Source organism: Pagrus pagrus (genome assembly GCF_965226575.1).
Source record: "Pagrus pagrus genome assembly, chromosome: 10".
In the NCBI taxonomy this organism is placed as follows: domain Eukaryota; kingdom Metazoa; phylum Chordata; class Actinopteri; order Spariformes; family Sparidae; genus Pagrus; species Pagrus pagrus.
The window spans coordinates 4,322,741-4,347,579 of record NC_140194.1 but is presented as its reverse complement, the minus strand read 5'-3'; the positions used below and the strand labels follow the sequence as shown (position 1 = coordinate 4,347,579).

The window sequence follows — 24,839 nt, the reverse complement described above, 5'->3', positions numbered from 1 at the left end:
GCCAGGCGGCTCACCAGTGACAGTGCCGCGCACGCGCACGAGCAAGAGGCGGGGAGGTGGGGCGCGCCTCTCACGCGCTCACCGAGCCCAAAGTTTGAACAGCGGCTGTTTGAAGTGCAGGAGCGGGCTTAAAAAGACGGTAAGCGTGTTATTTAACGTGTTTTTTTTTTAACGATAATTAAATTAAAACAATGAAGAAGTTCAGTTTTCCCTCCTTAAGTATATGTTTTAAACTGCTGTTTTGCTAGCAGATAGCAAATCCCTCCTATTAACTAACCAGCCGTTGAATGGTTAGCAACAACGGCTAATGTAATAACGCCGAGGCTAGCTTGTTGTAGCTACATTCATGTTATTTAGGTATTTAGTAAACACCAAAACAGGTTTTAAGGTTACAATTAATAGTTGCAAACAAAATAACCAGGTGAATAGGCGTTCACAAAAATTGTTATCTTGCACCCTCTGCTGGATAAACACAAGACATTCAGGTGCAGGGTGTCTGGGGGTCTAAACAAGTATTTAAAAGTCTTAAATGACATAGTCCAAGGTATTACATTTCATAACTTGTTTACAATATTTATATTCATCCAAATAGTTAAAGTTTACCTCAATTGAATCATTGCAGGACCATGAGTTGTTACCAGACATTTCCCCTCTTAACTCATCATATGGTTTAATATGGTTTTAATATATATATGAGGCTCTTACAGGTAAAACTCTAAATAGAATAAATAAAAATAAATACAAATTTGTGTCGCAGAACTTTTCGCTGAAACTACCGAACAGTTTATAAAGTAATTACAGCTACAACAGTATTGATGCAATATTAATAATCTAATGATAAATAATCTAATAATATATCAGTCACAGGGCCAACTTTCAGCAGAACACTTTTTACTTTTGAATACTATCAGCTGATAATACTTTACTTTTACTTAAGTAGGATTTTGAATGCAGGACTTTTACCTGTTGTGGAGTACTTTTACATTGTTGTATTGCTGCTTTGACTTGATTAAAATATTTTGATACTTTACCCACCACTGTGTATTTGTGAGAGAGTTCCTACATGACATGACCCTCCTGAAGCTCACCAAAGTTTAATATATTAAAGTTTTAGTTTTGTCAACTGTTTTGTTTATTGGTCAAATACTGGTTTCTAATGGTTTCATTCAAATAAACCTTGTACTGGGTTAGTCACGCTTTGGTCCCGCCCTGCCCATTTGAATTATGTTGTATTGATAAGGAGTTACCACAAACTAAGACTGTTTATCAGTATATAGTAAATTTAAGTTAGTGTGTAACTGGTTAGAACTTGAAGTGGCGATGAGGTCTTGTAATGTATGGAAAGGGTCTTAGAAAAGGTATTAAATTTAACTTCAGGATTCCTGCATATACCCTGGATTAACTCCACCAATTTTACACATTGAAGGTGCAATATTTTAAAAACAATTGTACAAAAACATGATTTTTTATGGTACAGGGATGGAGAAGGGCTTTAAAATTCACTAGGGGATTATGATGGTTATTGTATTGGTTGTTCATTTATTTATTTATTCATTCATGGGTGTGTATATATATGTGTATGTGTGTGTGTGTGCGTATATATATATAAATATATATATATATATATATATATATATATATATATAGATAGATATATAAATGGTGAGGGGTAAGTGGATGCTGGATAATACATACTTGCTTCAATTATTATAACATATATAATTAATTATGGGAGTAGTATACGTTTATAGAAGACAAAAGAAATCAATATATAAGCTATAATACATAAGATAATGGCTGATAAATTAAATTATATTTTGCAGGACATGTTAGGTTATAAATTAATAAATAAATTATAACTAGACTATTTAACACATTATCTAATATTGTGTCTAACGTCTTGTTATTGAACTTGTCTCTCTTTGTCTCAGTTGCTCCCACACCTGGGGGATAAACAAGTACAACATATATATCTGTAACACAAAATGCTCATTACTTCTTTTCTAACATTTCAAAAAATAGCAGCCAATAGAGCCTTTTGTGGCTCAAGAGGAAGCTGCATGCAATCTGCTAAACTGCCTCCAGTGACATCACTCAGTGGCTGAGTTGCATTGGGGGTAATATAGGCACCAGGTTGTAAAAAGGAGGAAGAATGTGTTGAATTTAAAAAAAAGGCAATATCTTTTGATGATTATGTTGTGATTATCATGGCAAGGTCTCACACTTTTAGGTTCAGGGGTTGAAAAATAAAAAAGGGGCATCTTCAGGGGCAGATACACATGGAAAAAGTGCATTTAAGTACAAATTACTTTAACATCCTTAAAATGAAACAGGGAGTATTAACAACTTTTGCTGCCAGTTAGCAGTTGAAAATGTATCTTAACTGCAGAAAAGTATTATCACACTCCTCCTTACCACTTGGTTTTTACAGTAGTGCACTTTTCATCATGGAAATGTCTCTTTCTGACAACACCCCCACACTGCTGTTATGTGTCACCTTAAATACAGGTCAGGTCAGCAGTGGATGTCTTCTGCTAAATGTGTAGTGGTCACCAGTCTCCACTCTAAATCCCATAGGATTCATGTCTTGCAGTTGTTTTGGGTGTAACACAAAAGAGGAACAACTACAACAGCCAATTGCTATAAATAACAAACCACAGAATACAGTGAAGTTTAATACAAAATTAAAATCTGTAATTTGATCCATTGCCTTTGCATGAGGATTGTCCAATGAGCTGCTAGAGTGAGCAACAGTGCCACCCTGTGTCTGAAGTTCATTTAGTCCTGTGTAGCTTTTTCCCCTGGTTTTGAAATGACTGTTTTGCCCTCTCCAACCACACCCTAATGTGTGCCCTTGGCACACGAAGGGGAAGTAATTATTAAAATTAAAGATGGCGGCATAGGTATGTCAGTTCAAGAGCCCTGGTACTGAACATACTGGTTCGCTGGAATTTTTGACTGGGATGCCGCTCATTAGCAAAACCTGTGCTGCTGTGAGATAATAAAGGTCTAATCAGCCACAAGTAAAAATACCTGTTTTACTTGTAGCTGACATGTAAGTTCTGACATTTACAGTACATTATGATGATTGCAAACAAGTTGTTCTCCTGCATGTTTATACTGTTTTTTAGGTAATCAAATGATTTACCTATAATATTCCAGTGGTGCTTATATAACCCTAACCCAACATTGCCTGACTTTGAGGTGGCATACTTTATTGGTGAGATGGTGTCAATATTAATCAGACAAAGGGGGTGGAAATATTAAATATGAACACCTGTACACAATATAAAGCAATATGTTCAGATTAGCAAAAACACTGCCTTTGTTAAATATATGTTGTTTTTGTTTACACTGTGTCATAGTGTTGTTACTGAGCATTGCAGTGTATCATATATGTTGTCGAGGATGCAAAATGTATGTCAGTTAAGTGTTGCAGGGCTTTCATAATGTCCACTTCCTGTATTGAAGCAACTGCCAACGGGATGATTTGATTTTCTGCAAAGCCATCTTATTATTATTATCTTATTAGACTGGAGGGTCGGTCGATAGGACAACCATCAGAGATTTTGCCATGTAGTTTATATCACGATAGCAGACATCCTATAATAGCTCTTATTGTATTATACCATTGTAGGAAATGTCACAAATCAATTCAATATGAGATGATATCATCTGCCCATTTAACACAATCAGTTACATTTATATCAACTCACAATTTTGTTACTGAACTATTCAGTGGAAATATTATTTTATCAATGGTTCCAAACTTTTAAATGGAAAACCATTTATTATTTTTAATAAAAAGAAAGCACTGTTTGGAAAGGAGCGGCACATGCCATGGGAATTTCAAAATAAAGGCGTAGCTTAACGATGGCAGCGATGTTTTTCGCTTTGCATTGATGCTGTTGGATCGTTGATCATTGAATCCATATATAACGATCCAGATCAGTGTTTCCTTAAACCCCTGTAACCTAGTATGTGCCTGGACTGTGTCTACTTTTATGGTATATGCCATATTGTGATTAAAAAAATACTTTATACCATGATGGAGGAGGATTTTCTCCATATTGCCCACTCCTATTGGACTACATTAGATTGTACAGATACAACTGGGTACATTGAGTTCTGGGTACAGGCTGTCTTGTGAAGCCATTTTCAGCATGACCACTTCACCTGCTGTCCTCAAACAACCCTTTCTATGGCTCAACAGACCTCTGGAGGGCGCTGTTATTTCCAGGACGTGTTCAGTATGCCACCAAAAGGGGCAGGCTTTGTCTACACGTCTGCGCTCCCATTCATGCAGTGTGTATAGCAGTCCCCGCCGACAGCCGAGCCGTGTCACATCCTCGTCAGATCGGAAAGCTCTGCTGTCTCAGTCTGATCCGAAGGGTTGGTGAGTAATAAAGCTCCTTCTTTCAGAGTGTGTTTCAGTTTAGTGTTGACTCTTCTGTCTGCGGGGTTTGTAAGTAGCTGTGCTGATAAACCTGCAGGGGTTTTGAGAAAAGAAAAAAAAAACCCACAACAACAATCTGGACAGAAACCAGATGAAAACTGTCGCGATCTGTGCGCAGTTAGTGTCAGTTTGTTGCATTTCCTTGTCGGCGTACAGCGCAGAGCTGTGCGGTGTTTACATGACGTAGCGTACAGTAGGTTTTCTTACCTTTGCGTTGACATTATCGGGAGGATTGTGTGGCCTTGTAGCTGTCAGAAATTAAGTTTGCAGGTAAATTATGACTCGTGAAAGTCGAAACTTAATCTCGAGGGGAGGTCTGGTGACTCACAGACAAGGGTACTTTTGGTTTGGTGGTAAAAATACATGTTAAAGAGGCCTCCACTGACTACCTGCTTAAAACATTTAACCTGTGTTGTGATCTTGTGTTCAATGAGCCTAGTTGGCACTCCTGACTGGTTGTTGATAACATGAATGTAGGCAAAAGTCCAGGTAAAGGTCATCCATGGACAACCAACCTGGCAGCTCTGATACAAAACGTTCACAGTTATATTATTCAGTAATAGTTCAAGGTAGTACGTGTGTACCTGTGAAGTGTGACAGCAGCAAAAGAGACATTTTAGAAAGGTAGATGTGTGCATGTAAATGTCACCTGCCAGTGAAGGTCAGTAAAAGCTGGTTTGTCATGGTGTCCTCTCTTGTAGAGGCATCACAAACGTACACCTGTTCATCGAGACGTGGCTGAAAGTGCTGATTATTTCTCATAAATAAATAACATAGTTGATTCACACCAGTGGGGGGGTTGCGCACTAGTGACCCCATTTCACACAGACCACGTGGGCGGGATACTTGATATAATACCAAAAAAAAAAATATGTAACCTACATTTGTGCAGAGTGACTGCCTCTGATGTTGTGGTGTTTAATAGGCTAATGATGACTGAAAAAAGGCTTTATGAGATGGATGATGTGGCGTTTGCGGTCAGTTTGCTAATATACAGAAACGCAACGCTAAGTTCATGAGAGCTGGGGGTGGTTGGCATGATTGATGAATGGTAAGACAGTGGTTTGCATATGCTTTAAAATATAGAAAAAACGGACAATGGCCGATTATACGACATCCAAAACAAACGTTATGTTTTCGGAGGGCTTCATTGCACCCACGACTGAATAAGCATGCCGACATACGAGGGTCGGTAAGGACTATGTTGCCTGTTTTGACCGGTATCTAAGCGGCGTAGCGCTGCGACCTTTCCCCTAGTTTCTGCAGCACAGGGTGGATCATGTGATGTGGGAAAGTAGCTGGGGGGAGGGGACTGGCTGCTGAAACGCTGCTCTGTGGATGCTCCTTCCGAGGTTCTGGAAACGTAGAAACGACGTGTCCTGCTTCCAGAGTGTTCCTGTTGAATGAAATGAAAAATGGACTCTGCAAAGAGAAAGGCGATGCTTTTCAGAAACTAAGCACAGCCTTCCTGTAGTCGTAGAGAAAAGAAAGCCAGTGTAATCCGAATACAGCAAAGTATTACCACGGGTATGCCGAGCTTCAAATAGTTATATTATGCCTTTTTGGGGTTTTCCATTCCTTTATTGTGTTATGTAGCATTTTTGTGAATGCAAAGTGAAAAAGCCCACAGTCCATGCCAAAGGGAGTTACTCTCTCCCATAGAAAAGACTGCTCCTGCACTGCCTGAAACACCTGGTTTGGAGTCGAGCCTTTACTTCCCTAACTTATGTGAGTCACTATGTAACAGGCATTAAATAAATATATATATATATTTATTTATATCATGAAATATATACACTCCAGTCAGTCAGCAGACGAACAACTGCTCAATTGCTACTGCTGTAGCAGTTATTTTAGATCACACTTCCTTGCTCAGCGTGACCCACCTTACTCTGTCTTTGATTGGCTACGTCCTGCCGGTTAAGTAATGCGCATGTGCAGCTCTCATCAAAGATTGAACAGAGGTGAGACTTCTCACTGCGTTGCTAAAACGGAGCGTTCAAGACACAGTGTGAAAAGGGATGCTGAAGCAATGCACCGTATGAGAAAAATAATGTGTTTTTTGAAAATGAAAGTATGTAAACCTATTCTACTAGGACCCCCAAACAAAAGAAGGAACCTGAAAATTCGCATAATGTGACCTCTTTAACATAACACCAGCTATACAATCAGTGCAATCATATTTCAGATAGGTACCTTATGTGTATGTTTGTGTGGCGACAGCAGCTCCCTCATAATGCCACAGCTAGAGTTTCATCATCCAGGTGGTGGTCTGCAGTTCACATACTGCTGGTCTGGTGATGGTGAAATAGAGGCTTAACTAATGTAATTTAAAATGAACCCTCTAAGACCATGGATAAAGCTCAAGATTAGTAGACTTGTTATTTGCCCAATTACAGAGGATGAGGTAAACAAGAAATCTGCAGTCTCTAAGATACCAGGTAAGGTAAGCATTAGTAATACCCACTTGCCAAAATATGAGCTTTAGACCAGACTCCCCTTTGATCAAACATGATTTCCCAGAGCTCTCTTTATGACAAGATATTGTAACAAGAACTCTTCCACTACCCAACGTGGGGGAAGATATCAGTTTCCACCAAGCTTTCCTTTATCTCCACACTCTCTTCTCCTCTTTACCCACTTACAACCTCCGATTAAAAATAATGTAATTTCTAAAATTGCATTTCATAATGTGGACATGTAGTAGCTCACTTAGTTTTTACAAATGTAAAACAAATGGAGAATGAAATAGTTGTCCTCGCAGCACTTCCCTTGTAGTAGAAGATGCCACACTTGTCCTACCAGTTCAGTGGTTCAACATCCCAGTGCATCTGCTTTAGTGTTAGCTTGCAACAACCAGTTTAGCTAGTAACTAAGTGATTTTTGAACGACATACCATTAATCATTAAATAACAATAGTTAATAATAATTGTTGCTAAGCATTTCTTATGCAGGACAACAACAAAATGTCAGTTTGGGATGCACACTTTGTACTCTGATATCTGAAGCTAAGTTTTTATAAATAACCTTAGATTTTGGTGCCAGCTCACATGACATTTTTGTTGGAAAGGGCATAAACGGCAGACACTAGTAGCTCTCTGAGACGGAGTCAAGTGATTTGGCCACAGTTGTGTGTTTGGCTAGTCTTCTCTAAAAATAACCACCGTCCTTAGATATGAGATAACATGAAAGTCAAGTTGAGTTGCAAGATGATGAGAGACCATCTAAAACATGGAGTTGGGCTGTAATAACTAAGAAAGGGCACACAAAACTACAGTTATGGCAGCACGGTGAGGGGTGTACTGTAGAGTAATTCAAAGCAGCAGCTCATCTAGCGCATATGTTTCCATGTTTTAGCTCTATCACAGTTTTGCATCTGAACATACTTCTCAGTAAGAATGGAGTCATGCATCTAACTCAGTGCTTACTCAGTGGCTGTCTCCCTAGAAAGAGCTTAAACTGATTTAACCTTGTAATTAAGGTAAGCCTGCAGTGTCTTCAAGGAATAAGAAAGGTTGTTCTGATATATGCCTGACAACAATCTGTTATAGCCTCATCCAAATATCAGAATGTAGTGATTATTTATTGTTGTTGTAATCTGATCATTCTTGAAGTCATGTTATGTGATGTTTAATACAAACTCTCTCGCACTAACTTGATCATCTTTTCTTGTCGTCAGTGACCCTATACAGTAGTAGCCACCATGGCAGAAGCTCACCAGGCGGTGGCCTTCCAGTTCACCGTCACTCCCGATGGCATTGACCTCCAGCTGTGCCACGAGGCCCTACGCCAGATCTACCTCTCTGGCCTCCACTCCTGGAAGAAAAGGTTCATTCGCTTCAAGGTGAGAAGCGATGGACACATGGGAGGGCAAAGTCCAAAGGGCTTCTACATAGTATGAGGGGAAATTTGCTGAGCTCTGACAGAGTTACTGTAACTGTGTTGTGTACTATATCACACTGGAAGGTCACTCTCTCTCACACAATGAGTCAACAGTTACAGTAACCTTCCTGTCTGTTCTTTGTGTTCCTAGCCTTTGGCCTAGTTGTCTGTTTACAAAAAGTTCACAGAGTCACTCAAACCCAGAGACCTGCTGGCATTTTCACTCATTCCTAATTTTCTCTGGATGTCTATAATTAATAATATCTCGCAGATGTCAGCAGGATCCAAATCGTTGTGTTGCGATTTTATAAACTATATCTTTTCAGATTCTTTGCTCTTTGTGACTCGGATAAACTTTCTAACCCTGCATTTGGTTTACCTTTCCACAGAATGGGGTAATGACCGGTGTGTACCCTGGCAGCCCTGGTGGGTTCATGGTAGTGGTGGTCTCCTACATGTCCTACAATAAATATTATCAGTTGGATCCCTCTCATGGGTTGGTTGCCAAACTGGGCCAACACATACCCATCAGGTAAGGCCACAGGAGTATGGCACAGTGTAAGCATGTTTGTTTGTTTTCTATAAGCGCACAAAGACATTCGAAAACCCTCCATTATTGTCCTTCTGAAACAATATGGAACGCAGAAGAGCTGTATTCACGTTGTGTTATGACCACCATATTGATTTGTTTACACTCTGGCACTGTGGTACAGAGGAAGGCACTGAACACACATGATGCTGATTGGCCCGTTTCTGTAGTAGGACTTTGGCTGGAAAATGGAAAAAGGCATGGAAGAAGTTATTAACTTAGATTAAAAAAAAATCCAACATGTGAGAATGCCCCATCTTGACGAATGTGTAGTGGTGGAGGTGGAATGCATCTGACTTGGGGTCTTCCCGCTTTTACGACCTTTATGCAGTCATGTACATGCCTGAAGTATTTACAAGAAAACCTGTTTCTCTTTGCCTCCTTAAGTGACAGCTCCAGGTGTAGTTACAAAGTTTGATTTAAGTTCTGCTGTCCACCACACCTCATCTCAATATTTTGATAACAATGTTGATCATGTTCACTGATATAATACAAACGCTTTCCGCCATACACGTAAAGGTTTTATGCCTCTGTTATCAACAGTACTGGGGACTTTCCCTTTAGTCAAGGACAAGATTTATGACAGTGTTGTTAGTTGTTAGTTATAAGTTATTACCTCCACAAATGTCCCTTTTCTCACAGCGGGAGTTTTGTGTAAGGATAGAGCACCTATTTGACAAATTTGAAGAAAAGCCATGTCACTTATTAAGTTTATAAGAAAATGCACTGGCTACAATCGGTCATAAAGGCTCAGGATTTGTGTGTGTGTGTGTCATAATTAAATGTGACTCTGTTGACTTTGGAAGTCTGGCAGCTGTTACATGAAATTAATTGTCTGTGTCTTTCTTTCTCTCTTTGTCTCTTTCCACAGTCAATACATGTCTACAGACAGCCAGAAGATAGTCGGAGGAGTTCTGGTGGGCACGGGCCTGTGGGTCACCATAATCATGATTATGAGGAATGTCCTAAAGGGCCTGTTGTCGTGGCATGGCTGGATGCGTGCACGCCATGGCTCTGTGTCCTGGTCTACTCGTGTGTGGATGGTGAGACAATGAACGTGCTCTTCTGTTTAATTCACTTTAGAGCCGAGTCATACGGGAATGTTCTTGTGCGATTCTTTTCCACACAAGTAAAGACTGTTTTTTTCCATCGCACACGGAGGACAAGGTCAGAACTTATGGGAGCCAGATGTATGAGAGACGAGAGTTGAAACAAACATTTAATATATTTGATATTCTAATTTAAACACGTTTAACTTTTTATACTGTACAGTGTTACGCTGCACTTAAGTTTGGATATATCCATTATGTACTGATGCACTTGTTTCACTTGCTAATTGAATCTGATGTAAATTAATTGAAGCTTACTGTGCATTGTTGTAGGCCTTAGAAAATACCAAAAATAAAGTAAAAAAGGGGTATTAATATTATGGCTTAATATTATCAAGGCTTTAAGACCAAAGTCAAGTGACTATATTGCAATTTATTTGTTCTACTTACAAACACAGTTCTTGTATGACATGTATGCCTGTCCTGTGAGTTTACAACAGTGGTTAGCTTTATCCACTTTGTCTCATAAACCGCAGGTCTCCAGGTGAAATGCAAAATGTGACCTTTATCATTTTTGCCGCCCTTCCTCTCCCTTGTCCTCTCTGCAACTCCAGGTATTAGTGAAGGTGTTCTCTGGCAGGAAGCCGATGCTCTACAGTTTCCAGAACTCTCTGCCTCGGCTGCCTCTCCCCAGTGTCAAGGACACCTGCAGAAGGGTAATTTAAACCTCTCATTTCATTTCAGTGAGACTCAAAAAACTAGTTAAAATCTAGCCAGTTGAATAAGCAGGTTTTGGTTTGTCTCAGGTCGTCTTCTGTCCCTTGACCGTGTTTCCCAATACAAAGCCACAAAAGCAGGCTTCCTGTCTGCCTGTCATTATCTTTCAGGGGAGAAAGAATAGATAACTAGTTTGTCTTGCCTATCTAATCCCCCCTTGTGTAAAACCGATGACCCTTTGCGTCACTCTTTGTGACTATGCATTTCTCTGTGTTGACAGTACCTGGAGTCAGTGCACCCACTGATGGATGATGAGCGGTACGAACGGATGAAGGGCTTGGCTAAAGACTTTGAGAAGAACCTGGGACCCAGACTGCAGTGGTACCTCAAACTCAAGTCCTGGTGGGCCTCCAACTATGTGAGTTAGAAAGAATTCCTCTCCTTTTCCCTCCTGTCTGCTCTTTTGTCAAAGTTTTGGACTAAAAGTGTCACCCTCTGTTCCTTTAACCTCTCCTTCTCTTCATACTGCACAGGTCAGTGACTGGTGGGAGGAGTATATTTACCTCAGAGGCCGGGGGCCCATCATGGTCAACAGCAACTATTATGCCATGGTAAGATGTCTCTACCAGGCTGCCTGATCTGTTTGCAGACAGTGACTCAGCCTTTATTTAAAGATTAAGCAATAAGCTTCTCCATTTAGGTCGTGATTGATTTTCTCAAGGTATGCTGTGTAAGTGTGACCTCAAACTGAAAGGTGAATAGTTATAGACAAAGCTGATTACCTTCTTAATTTTTAACTGTTAATATGTAATCTTAAAAGAATGTGTCACCAGAGCTGCAGAGTAACCTGTGTGGCACATAAACTGCGGTGTGTTTGATATACAATATTTTAAGTGACACACAGTAACATGAGTTCTTGAGCAGCCAAGTACAAAGTCTAAGACTAAATTGTATCTGTAACAAAAACCTCTCAGTCTAAATAGAGTTTGAATTTTATTGCGGACGGGCAGCTGTAATTTCCTCCTCCAGGCGAACTTCCTAAAATTGTCTTCTCAACTGTCTTCATGAGGAAGTTCGTTTTTTAACCTAAAATTAGTAAATCATTCATGTTCTGTTATCTGCATGTGTGTCTCCTGTATCACTGTAACGCAGCAGCACGATTGAGCACGAAGTGTTCACACCATTAAGCCTCTATCTCTTTTTGATTATGGTCTGTGAGCTTCTGTAGAGTCGGCTAGTTTTCATCATAAAAATTCTCAGTGTTGTAACAATAATTAACATTGTTCTGTTCTTCAAATTATGCTGTGCTGGGTCCTCTTATTTAAGTGAATTAGGCCTGGAATGTTTTTGAAAAGTCCTTGAATGTGATGTTTAAGAATAAGACTGGTAAAACCCTGTAAAGTCTTCCAGTCTTGAGATCTTTTAGTGTCTTGGCTATATTATAATGCTGTAATATAAGCAGTTTAATTGCTCCACACAAACACACAGTTCCCAAATCTTTGTCTAAATGAGTGAGACAGTAGACTGGACTGTCACTGCTACAGGACAGGCATGTCTGTGTCTGTCTTATCACTAAAAACACTGCTGTCAGTGGAGACAGATCTGGTATGGGGTCAGTGGAAGAACATTTGGCATACTTGGACATGCACTGTACTGTACTGCCATGTACTGTGTGTGTACATGCAGTCCTGGATTAAAACGGCAACAAAGAATTTATGGATGGATCACACAGTGACATTGTGTTCAGGGTGATCATCTGTTTCCATTCGCACGTCACGTCTTATGACCTTGTGTTTTCCAGGCCTGTGTGACATGTTGGATGAAATGTTACTGATGATTGATTCATTACTTTTATTTATTTATTTTTCTTCTTTCCAGGATTTCCTGTATGTGTTCCCCACCTCCATCCAGGCTGCTCGGGCAGGTAATGCCATCCATGCTATCATGCTCTACAGGAGAAAACTGGACAGAGCACAGATCAAACCTGTGAGTATAAAGCTCCTCTGTCTCTTTGTTTTCACTTCTGAAAGGATTTGGACTTTGGTTACTCCACAGCCATTGTGCAAGCTGTCATATAAACTAAATTAGTACATATTTGATCACATCAATCCTTTGTAAATGTTTAACTTTCTCCTTTATGATTTGTTGATTCATAACTGTTATTTTAATGAGTTTGTGTTTAGAGTTTACAATGAAAGCTTCTTATCTTTCACAACCCTTTCTTGTTTGTATTATCCACAACCTTACAGTGATGAAACCTGATAATGTCCTCAGCTCACTATGTCTAACACTGACCTTGGAATGAGCTATGCACTGCGCTTTTTTGCTTTTTATATTGGAAGTGCAGCTTTGATTACTGGCAAAGCGAGATCACAAGCATTTACTGAAGGCTTAGTGGATAAGGCTTAATGAATGCTGGTGATTTTACTGACACATGCAAGTGTCATCTATTCCTGCTCCCTTGTCCGTCCTTTTCCTTTACCAACCTGCATGACGCTTAAAGGTGGAGTTAGCGATTCCCGCCGAACAAATACACCCCTCCCTTCTGTGCTCTACCCCCTAAATTCATGGATGCACATTGTCAAGGAAACAACCTTAAAAGTTGGGCTAGCTGACCAAAAGAGAAATATGGCAGATTCCAGTGTGTCTGCTGCTCGAGGGTAAGTTGGCGTCAATAAGTAACGTTACACAAGCAAAGATGTGTAATTCCCAGGGAAAGAAGAAAGTAAAATATTTTCAAACTAGGTTGTTAAGGTAATATCTCAGATATTATTTACATTTCATACTATCCTGGTGTAGCCCCATTTCTTGTGGAAGAGGAAGAGCAGCCGGGAGAAGCAAAGGAAGAGACATAGGTCGACAAGTCACTTTATTTGTTTCCCATTTACAGAGCCAGGGCTGTTGACGAACACTAGACTCTTTTTTCAGCGCACAAACAGAAAGGACAGCTAGTGGACCACGTGAAGATAGTCGCTGACTTTGAAAAACAGTAAACTGGATAAGAATCGCTGACTCTACCTTTAGGTCCAAATTCTTTTTACATTTGCACAATCCTGACACACATTCCACGACATGTTGCATAAACACACATTTATCTCTCCCAAAGACTGATTGTATACATTTTTACACACACCAATGCATGTGCCTGCTCTGTTACACACTCACATTCAGTTGTCTCTGTTCTACTGTTTTGTCCCTTCGCTGTGTCGGACGCTGCGTTAGATATACTTGCTGGCAAACAAGGTTCCTCTGTGTTCGGCTCAGTGGGAGCGGATGTTTAACACCACCCGCACCCCTGGTTTGGAGACAGGTAAGAGGGGGGGCACATCTCCACCGTGCCCTCTGATCCCCGTACCCTATGACCCTAGCTATTGCCATGGCAACGGCAATCGGAAACCCCTGACTTCTAGACTCATTCTCAACAGCACAGCCCTGAATCCATCCTACCTCGAATTGGCATTTGTTAACTTTATTATTTAGGCATTTATTTGGAAAATAAACATTTGAATCTAAGTATCTACATTTGAGAACAAGTCCTACTGAGAATATCAGGGCTTTGCTGGTGGCATTGAGATAGCAGACCACTGGTTTCTGGATCCTGCTCATTTCTCCCTCCCTGGCAGCCTCCTGAGGTCCCTTCTGCTCCTTAAAACTGCTTACCATACCAATCCACATCACTCCCTCTGTACTTCATCCATGCTCCTGTCCCTGTAGGTGTTCGTCTGCCGCTGCTCTCTGGGGATTTTAGTGAATTAGTTTGTCATCTCTCTGTGTTTGACTCTCCCCTTTTGCGTTTCAGCTCATGCTCCTACACACTATTCCCATGTGCTCAGCCCAATACGAGCGTATGTTCAACACCAGTCGTGTCCCAGGTGTAGACACAGGTAGAGTCTATAGCAGTGCCGCCTCCTCCACACTACTCCTACTGTACTTTTCCTTGGGGCATTTTGTCCATTTGTTTGAATTAAAAATTATCTGACCTCCATGGATTAATAATGCATGTGTGCTGGTCTGTGCACATTCAAGGACTAATTGCATGTGACTCAAATCTAATGTTTGAGTTTGAGAAGGCAAAACAGCGATAGTGATAGTGACAGCGTTAAGATAAGACATGAAAATATCAAACAGTGACGTGCCTGGATACATAGAGATATATATGTACAAACTTTAATATATACATACTTATAAAGTTCATTGATGTTTATTTTGTCACATACAGTTCTGAATGTGTTCCATAAAGTTTAAAAGGTTTTAAAAGCTATTATCACCTCATCTCCTGAGTGGTGCTCTTGGGCATGCATCTAAAAATAGGAAAATGACCTCTGAGAGGTTTCACTTCAGGATTAAGTGCTGTTGTTCATTCATAAAAGAACTGACATGATATCTTACATGCTCGATTAGTGTGGAAAGGACGACTAATGCACGATATAACGAGACGAGGACCAGTTCAGTATAAAAGCCCAAAGCTTGAAGCCTCAGGGCAGAGACCCTGCTGTGATCTCATCCAAATGTATGACAAAATGTACTTTCATTAGTCATCAGACATTTGGGGCCCTGATAGACTGCTTTAAACTGTCTGGCTGTCGGGACAAAAGTTAATTATGAATAATTTAATTTTATTACTCAGCCCTTTTTACTCCGAAATACCTAGACGAATAAAATCATTTAGCACTGTACAAAACAATGGCAGCATTATGCCACAATTGTTTGCATTATGCAAGCAAAGGAGGTGTGACGTTTAAGACGGCAGTGTTGGTGTGTAATGTGGCCTAAACAATGGCGTAACATGGCAATAACAGTCATTCACCGTCTCTGTTTTACGAGTAAGGAATAATGAGTTCCCAGATCGCGTTGTCTCCACAATTTGCATACGTTCTCGGTTACGTTTTTTCACTTGGCCGCTAACTGGAGCGTCACTGTCAGTTTTAATAAAAGTTTGTTTAAAGTAAGTAGTGTTAATAATGTTGAATAGAAACTTAAACAATGGGCTATCAGTGGCTGGAGGTGTAAGAGGAAACACAGGAGGCTAAGTATTACCTGGATGTGAGGTTGTTGTTGTTCCCGGGGTTGTTCCTAGCATCCTCTCCTTTGTCTTGCCTGTAACAAGGGCAATGCTTGTTTGAACACTCAGCATCACCAACACAATGTCATAACTTTGTATCAAAGAGGCGGATAATGTTTATGATTTGGATTTTTTCTTGGTTGTTGCACAGTGATGTTCAAACAAACATCGCCTCAACTCATTGTACTCCAAAACCACTGCCCCGTTCCAAAATTACTTTCCCTTTTCATCTCACTTCCTGCACTCCCATTTCAAGCTGCTTTAGTTTTTGAACTGGATAGTCCCTCCCATCAAATAGTTTCACTTTGAATTCAGTTGTTTTTTTGCCCTTCAAATGAATATAACTCAGTAAGAAGAAGGATGTTCACAAAAAAGTAAAAGAAACTGCCCTGGATGTTGTGGATATCACATCATTTTAACACTGGGACCAAGAACTGGTTACTAATCACTTCCCAGGATTGAAATGCTGTCATATCCACACTTCATTCGACCTGCTGCCTTCTTTTTCACTTTTTTATATAAAGCTTTTAATCATTAACATTTATAAACCGAAGCTCATACAACTAATCTCCCCAAACGCTTCTCCATTTCTTTTTCTTTTTCTTCTTTGTTTTCTGTTTTTCTCTCTCTCTTTACCGTTGGTCCTTCCCTCCCAGACACCCTCCAGCACATGAACGAGAGCAAACACATAGCTGTGTTCCATAAGGGACGCTTTTTCAAGGTGTGGATGTTTTATGACGGGCGGCTGCTGTTGCCACGGGAGATAGAGCAGCAGATGGAGAGGATCCTGGCAGACAAGTCGGAGCCCTTGCCAGGAGAGGAGAAACTAGCCGCACTCACTGCGGGGGAAAGGTGGGTGGCATTACAGAGCAAGGTGCAGCTGTGTATCGATGAGGCCACTGTTACACTGAATACATACCAATAAATCGCAGATATCCTAATTTCAGAATTTATTTAAAAAATTCAGATATTGAATCATTTGATGTTCAGTTTTTAAAATGAAGATAAAGTATGTACTTAACAGGACATCAGCGGATGAAAAAACTGTTTTTAAATTACCTCTTACACATCTGTGGCATATCTAGACTGCGACATCTTCAAACATGCTGATGTCTGGGATAACCCAAAACTGGAACATAACAAAGGCCAAGATAATGTTATTTATCTGTGTCACTGAATATACAAATGTATTTTTTCCTCCTCCTGTTTATAACTTTGCTTTTATCAAATGTAAAAAAGCTTCTCTGCACAATCCCTTTTCAAAAATGTTTCACTTGCAGTAAAAAGATGTTTTGGTCAGGCGCTATAATTGTCTGTGAGAGTGTTTTGAAAGTAGAAAGGCTCTGACAGTGACCACAAAAATGCATGCGTCTCCTTCCTACATGTGATGCTTTTCTCACAGTGAGTAGAAACTTGTATGTATTTAGTAGAAGTGACTCCTTCCAGGCGTTGTCTCACATTTGCCTTTGACTCTCTGCAGGACCCCCTGGGCCAAAGCACGTGAAACCTACTTCAGCCGTGGTAAGAACAAGCAAGCTCTGGACGCTATTGAGAAGGCAGCCTTCTGTGTGACGCTTGACGACACCGAGCAGCGGTACGATGAAAACAACCCAGTCAAGTCCCTGGACAGTTATGCAAAGTCGCTGCTTCATGGAAAGTGCTACGACAGGTGGGACAGATAACGTATATATATATATTTTATATTTCTGATGATAAGAGGCGGCGCAATTTAATTTATAGTTGACTGAAGGTGTTTATTCTTTGTTTTCATTCAGGTGGTTTGACAAATCCTTTAACCTCATAGTTTTCAAAAATGGTACAATGGGACTGAACGCAGAGCATTCCTGGGCAGATGCTCCAATCATTGGCCATCTGTGGGAGGTACGTCTAGTTTTTGGATAAAGGGTGTTTTTTTTATAAAGGAATACATTTAACTAGCCCAGCAGTCTTAACTGAGACAATAGCACTGAAGAAATGTCATGTTAATACTCGATTCTGTTACAGCATGTACTGTCCATGGACCCTGTTAGGCTGGGATATAGTGAGGAAGGTCACTGCCATGGGGAGCCCCACCCCAACCTGCCAGGACCTCAGAGGCTGCAGTGGGACATCCCTGCTGAGGTAAGGGGCCGGGTTGTGCTTCAGAAACAACACGTTGTACAACCATCATAAAGAGGGGAGGTGCAGTAATTGTTTAAATATGGTGATGACTGGAAGACAGTCATAGTGTTGCACTCATTTGTATAGATCAATAGTGACATTTTCAGTTTTGAAAAGAAGTTGTAGAAATCGACTGCATGCCCCCAAATTCTGACGCAGGACAGGTGTGGTGTGGGGGGGTTTGCAGAGCTGTTTAACCACCTGGCCAGCACTTCACAAGGATCATACTGGCAGCATTAGACCACTGCAAAGTCTTACACACTGAGGGCTGGTGCCTGAGATTTGATATTCAGGAATTGGCCTCCCTCTGCTGGTAGCTTGAACTACGTGCACCAGTGTTATCATTTTATTTCCTAAAATCAAAGATGTAGAGAAAGGGCTGTTGGATATTTAAATGTAACGGTACGATAACTGCCACGAATAAACATTTTATCAATAAGAGCTCTCCTTAATAAGAATACTACAAATATGCTCAGTCTAACATATGACTCTGTCACTTCTTTTAGTGCCAGGAGGTCATCCATAGCTCCCTGAAAGTCGCTGAGGTGCTGGCTGATGATGTGGACTCCCACATTTTCCCCTTCAATGACTTTGGCAAGGGTCTGATCAAGAAGTGCCGCACTAGTCCTGATGCCTTCATCCAGATCGCCCTACAGCTGGCCCACTACAGGGTAAGTAACAACATCTCACTGGTTTCTCAACACAATTGTATGACTCAACAAGTATTTGAAGCATTTATTTATTTGCCCTTTAATGTCCTTTGCATGTTTTACTTCTAATTATAATAATGGTTACAGTCCAGTCACACCCCTCTTAAAGTCCAGCAGAGGGCAGTCACGGCTCGCCAGCCATCATACATTGAAGACTGTTGATGAATGATTTCATCAAAACATTGTTCAGCTTTAGTTAAAGGCTGTAATTGTATGTTCATGTTGCAGTTTACCTGAAAATACAAAGCTTAGATTTCTGATTTTCATTCTCAACATGTCAAAAACCTGCTGTTGACTCATTAACAACTGTAACAGAAATCCTGTGGTTGCTCTTTTTGACGCTGATCCATCCCGTCTCTCATCAGGACAAAGGGAAGTTCTGCCTGACATACGAAGCCTCCATGACACGTTTGTTCCGTGAGGGCCGAACAGAAACCGTGCGCTCCTGCACCATGGAGACCTGTGCCTTTGTTCGCTCCATGATCAGAGATGAGACAGTAAGGGCTTAACGACAGCAACGCACCACACCTCTGATTACAGTACCACTCTTAATGACACTTTGTCATGTTTAAGTTGTTCCTCTCTGTTGTCCACTCAGACAGAAGAGCGTCTCAAGTTGCTCAAGCTGGCAGCAGAGAAGCATCAAAATATGTACCGCTTGGCAATGACAGGACAGGGCATCGATCGGCATCTCTTCTGTCTCTATGTGGTGTCCAAATACCTGGGAGAGGACTCAGCCTTCCTCAAGGAGGTATGACGTGTTGTTACAAGTTGTTGGGATTTCTGTTCTGAAAGTTTATTCCCCCTGATGTTGTTGTCCTAATGCTTCTCCTCACTTCTGGGCTAGATTGGCCTTTTAAAAACAAATAAAGATGAGTTTCTCAGATTTAATATGGACTAGTATGACCAGATTCATGCCTCTAGACTAAATCTGATTTATTTATTTATTGCATTTTTTTGTTCAGAAAACTATCTCATACTGTTTATAGGCACATTAATCATTTCAGAGTAGGCTTTTACTTATCGGTTGAATTCGAAGGGACTTTATTGGCACGGGAAACACATGTTATATTACACAATGCAAGACGCGTGTCACTTTTCACAGAGTACCTAATAAAGACATTTCAGTGAACTGAATGGCTGTTTGCTACCTTTATGTTTAGGTCTTGTCTGAGCCGTGGAGGCTGTCCACAAGTCAGACTCCTCTGCAGCAGCTTGAGCTGTTTGACCTGGTCAAACACCCTGAGTACGTGTCCTCTGGAGGTGGATTTGGTCCGGTAAGTTATCCATCAGTTTCGACAATAATATTTAACGATAAAGAGAAGACAGGTTGTGCAGTGTTCTTGCAATTGGCAACATAGAGTCATGCAATTTGTGTCCTTTATAGACGAGTCCATCAATCATAAATATTCATATAATGTCCACCTGTTTGTCAATTTTTGAAAATATAGTTTGACAATACATCTATTTGTCTTTCCTCTTCTTTCTCAAGGTGGCTGATGATGGTTATGGTGTCTCCTACATCATTGTTGGTGAGAACCTCATCAACTTCCACATCTCCAGCAAACACTCAAGCCCAGAAACCGTAAGCGGACTAGTTTTTACGTTTTTACAGACAATCTAGATTGTTTAGGTCCGTTCACTAATGAGGAGACTTTTGACCACATTTTGCTTTATTCCAGGACTCCCACCGTTTTGGCACCAACATCAGACAGGCCATGCTGGACATACTGGATCTCTTCCAGCTTGACAAGAAAACCAAGTGATCGTCCTCTCCATGGGTGGAATAAACACGAGAAGTTGTGTGTTTGCAAAACATATATTCTTCCTGAAGCTTGTACAGAATCAAATGTTGGGTTTGGGGTTATTTTTTAAGTTAATTGATGTTCCGGAAATAAGGATGATTGAGAGGTATTTGGAAAAACATTGCTGTCAATATGTTGACGAAGGTTCTCAGTCATCCAGGTCATGGTAATCCAGCACTTACAGTTGCTGTCAATATGTGTGCGAGGCGCTTATGTGTACTGTATATATAGGCAAGGTGAGATTCAGGTGGTTTTGGCTACAGGTAGTGCACAGATCAAAGTTTTTATTCACAGGACTGTACGCACCGGTGCCTTAGTGACCCACTAATGTAAAAAAAAAAGGGCAGAAAGGGAGGAGAAATTAGAGCCGCTGTAGTCGTGAGATCAAGTACGGTTAACCACAGCCAGAGAGACATTTCAGCTGAAGGATTGTTCAGTAGCATCATCCAATATTTGTGTCATGTTTTAAGTTGAGAGATGGTGCAATATTTTACTAGTTTTTGTTCCACTGTTGAAAAAACCTTTTGAATTCTCACTGTTTTTAGGTTTCTTCTGGTCTTCTTAATTGCAGAGCCTGAGTCATGTTTAAGTGGCCAAAGCAGCAAACTCGATGTTAAATATCATTAACGAATTGCATGCTGCTTGATGTCCATTAATTTCAGCTGAAGGACTGGAGCCTCGTATGGCTCAGTATTTAAACTACCACTGAATCACACCATGGAGGCCTGAATGAGTAAAACAGTTGATATGTTATTACAAGAATTATAAATATTCATCTTTGGAAAGTGGGCCTCTTGTCAGTGTGTTTCTGGATACCAACAAAGAAGACAGGGCGCTGCTGCTGCCACCGTCTAATCAATGGATCTTCATTGCCTTTCGGACTCAAGTGCACAGCCGGTGTATTTGTTTCATTTTATCTGCCGTGATTTCATGATGCAGCGACGAAGGCAGATCGTGTTTGTGTGCGTGTTTTTATCGTTTTCATACTCAGGTTTTACTAACTTGGTATCGGAGAGTGCTGGCTGCAGCGTTGGAAGATGAGTGTGCTTACGTTGGCGTGTACATGTGCAACAGTAGAAGAAACTGAGATGCAGTACAATGCCATGTGACCCCTGCGAGCTGGTGAGGTAGGATAACATGAAGTTTGCTGTGTAAGTAAGCGATCGGCAGGACACGGTGTGTGTCTGGGGTGAACCTCACTTGTGTTTGACTGACGAGTTTTTTTTTGTTTTTTTTTAAGAGTGGGTAAACTGTAATTTCACTCTGTTGTGCACTCCATTACTGGCCATGTTTAGTTCTAGCTAACCAATTCCTGACTGCCTTGGTAGCCTTTTTTTGTCACATCAAGATATATTGTAAAAACGTTTATGAGCAAACTTGTCACGTTGTTAGTTTCAGCATGTTGCAGTTGTCGAGATGAGATGCAGAATCGCTTAACAGGTTGTTAATGTCTCTCCGGTACAGTAGGAAACAGTTTTGCTTGGAGTAATGTTTAGGAAGCGCGGATATAGAGGGGCCGTCATGTGTAGGAAGGCATTTCTGTTATTATGTATATGTTGTCAGTTCATATTATTTATTTTTTCCATGTTTTCACCTCTTCACAAAACAAACATGCATTTTTACCAGCTGAATGCAACGAACGATGCACACTAGTTAAGCTTTGCTGATTCAAGAAGTGAAACTGACAAAATGCTTCCTTCTATTTTATTTCATTTTATTTTAATTTTCTTTGGACATGACAGCTCTGTTGTCACAGACTTTGCCAGTAAGTTGTAGTTGTATGACCTTTTTATCTCAGTAGACCTCATGTTTACACTGCTGCATGGTGTTTGAGGATGAAGCTGTATATCTTTGCCTTTAATTTAAAGATGTGTAAAAAAAAGACAAGCAGCTGATATACCAAAACAAGTTTTAACAATAAAGTGAATGTCAGACAGCTGTATCACAAATGAGTATGTCATCTTTTACCTCCAATCTACTCTTTTAAATCAATTTCAGTAGTTTCATTTAAAAAAAGCCAGTATTTTTCTGCTTTTAGCTTCTTAAATGTGAAGATTTGCTGTTTTCCAGAATATATTTGGGTTTAGTTTGTTGATTGGACAAAGACAAGCTGTCGAAGATTTCCAGCTGTCGGGAATCGTGATGGGCATTTGAAAACAATAACTCAATAAGAATAATGAGAACATAAAAAGATGATGTCAACATGCTCGCACTCAGTCACAATGTCTAGCTCATGTAATGTTTGTCATCTTCACCATATTAGTTAAGCCTGTAAACATCCCAACAAGCACTGTGCACAAAATTCAAGCACCTTATCATGAACCAAATTTGTTGACAGACTGGAATTTTGACCTGATGAGGGCGCTAGAGGAGATGTTAAGGTAACAAAAACTTAGTACAATTCATCCTGAGGCTGAGTGTGCGTACCAAATGTCATGGCAATCCATCCTGTTGACCATTTTACCTCACACAAGAGCACATGAGTAGAGATTTATATTGTATTTTTACTATTTTTGGCCATGGCCGGTCAAATCCAACCGTATGTTGGGCCAACTTTGGCCTGCAGGTCCCACTTTCCCAGAACCACTCGCCAACAAATCTTTCTATATTTGAAACAAAACAATCATGTCTTCAAATGCGTAGTGAGCATGAAATAATCAGGATCAAACAATTTAGATGCGATGATAGATGCTTCGAGAGTCTGGGAATTTTTGGTTTAGGTTTTTCAGCTGAGATATTTCAGTGGTGGCCTGAACATTGTTGTCTCTCCAGAGCCATGACATTAATTTTGTTAGTAAATGTTACTTGATGTTGTTATTAAGCTTTCAGCAGGTGGTTAGCTAGGATTTATTATGACCAATGTTCTGCATTAGTTCAGCGAGAAAGTGGCGATGGCCTCTGTCGAACACAAAGGTCATGTCACGTACACCATGGTTCGGTTTGATGCGTGTTTACTTTGGGTGCTCGACTCTCACATGCATAGGTTTTTCTTAGCTCTGACAATCTGTAAACCTCCTGAAACTGGTCTGGTGTGAAAATGAGATCTTTCCTTCCTTAGCTCAGTGTTTACTTAATCAAAGGGAAGCTGCTGCCTGCCATCTGGCCAGGTGGTCGGGCTCAAGTGGATGCCACCCCTGGGAGCCAGTTCCATCTTTGAGGGTATTAATAAGTCCCTCTGCTGGGGCTGCTCTGGGTATATTCACCTATTAACTTGAATTAAATGGAAGACGCTTAAAGGCATCGTGAGGTGACAGATTCCCAAAGAGGGCATGGGCAGGAAGTGATTACATGTGACAGCTTCCCTCTTGCTGCTGTTGCCCACCACTTGTGCACAGCCTTCTTCTCTCTCTCACACACACACACACACCTCCACAATGATACACCCGCCCCGATTTCACCCTTCCCCGGGCTTCCGATAGCAGGCTAACATTTCAAGACTGCATTCCTGAGGTCTGCTTTCTCCCTCATCGTCTCTGGGAACCTGCAATGTGGCTCCATCGGGGAAAAGAATCACTTTCAAAAGCCAGAACCTTTGTTTATCTTTATTTTAATGTCTTTTATCAAGAATCACGAAGCGTTTCCTGGCTCTTGTGCGTTCAGACAGTTCAGTTTTGATTGCCAAGGATAACGTCAGTATCTTCTCTATTCAAATATTAAAAAAGAAAACAAGCACGCAAACTATGAGAAATTCATACAGCATTAACCAAAAGACTTCAGCCGGCTGGCTTCTGGACAACAAGCCTTTAAATTGTACACCTAATTGGCAAGCTGGAAAACCCATTCACTCAAGAGCTAGACGCTGAAACCTAAAACCTTGACTTGCACTTTCTAAAAGTAGACTTTGGGAGAGATCTGCGGCCTCTGCTTGTCACCAGTTTAATTCATGTGCCACTTGCTCCACAGAAACCCTCAAAGACAAGAGGGGGGGAAGCCAGCGTTGCCTATCCTGTTTTATAAGCTAATCATTCACGCGGGAGCGGTGGGATGTTCCCATTTTGTCCCGGTGGTAATCGCCGGTAGCTGTTAACAGTGGAGAGTAACATTGTCGTCATTGCAGCTACCGTATGCAGATCATTCGTGTCATTTCTTGATTCGGGGGTTTTGGCAGGACAGTTTGTTTTTCCTGCACTGCTGGGCGACTTACATAAGACTCAGTTATGCCCCCGGACTAATTGGGTTGAATGTTACATTTTTGATTTAGTGAATGGGGGAAAAAATAATTGGACCGCAGTGTCCTGCTGCTAAATGTTAGTTTAAGGGTGGATGTCTTCGACCGCAGCTTTTCTGGAAGGAGTCGAGTTATTGTGCCGTGATTTCCCATCAAAGTGGACCTCACAGAGGGAGCTTCGCTTTTCAGAATAAAGGATCAATCTCAAAGAAGAGATTTGGGGGGAAATTATGTTTATGTT

The 24,839-nt window shown here is 40.7% G+C and overlaps 1 protein-coding gene across 2 annotated transcripts; it reads left to right on the top strand.

Moving 5' to 3' along the window:
* The first annotated feature begins 61 nt into the window (after positions 1–61).
* On the top strand, positions 62–22,372 carry cpt1ab (carnitine palmitoyltransferase 1Ab (liver)). Of its 2 annotated transcripts, none has more exons than XM_084365029.1 (20): positions 62–139; positions 4,214–4,396; positions 8,136–8,300; positions 8,728–8,870; positions 9,799–9,970; positions 10,591–10,692; positions 10,974–11,111; positions 11,227–11,304; positions 12,572–12,679; positions 14,493–14,577; positions 16,412–16,607; positions 17,236–17,424; positions 17,531–17,636; positions 17,760–17,876; positions 18,422–18,586; positions 18,991–19,122; positions 19,224–19,376; positions 19,789–19,902; positions 20,118–20,210; positions 20,308–22,372. In XM_084365029.1, exons 3-20 carry the CDS (start codon positions 8,160–8,162, stop codon positions 20,389–20,391), a joined length of 2,316 nt encoding a protein of 771 aa, XP_084221155.1. In that variant the 5' UTR covers positions 62–139; positions 4,214–4,396; positions 8,136–8,159; the 3' UTR covers positions 20,392–22,372. The 2 variants fall into 2 exon arrangements, with proteins under 2 accessions (XP_084221155.1, XP_084221154.1); XM_084365028.1 differs by lacking the exon at positions 14,493–14,577 and adding an exon at positions 13,916–14,003.
* Positions 22,373–24,839: the final 2,467 nt, after the last annotated feature.

Excerpts from the sequence above, each read along its gene's own strand:
- cpt1ab (XM_084365028.1), top strand. The coding sequence starts at position 8,160 with ATGGCAGAAGCTCACCAGGCGGTGGCCTTCCAGTTCACCGTCACTCCC. Across the intron at positions 8,301-8,727 it reads AAAGGTTCATTCGCTTCAAG|AATGGGGTAATGACCGGTGT; the intron begins GTGAGAAGCGAT and ends ACCTTTCCACAG. Across the intron at positions 17,637-17,759 it reads TCATTGGCCATCTGTGGGAG|CATGTACTGTCCATGGACCC; the intron begins GTACGTCTAGTT and ends ATTCTGTTACAG.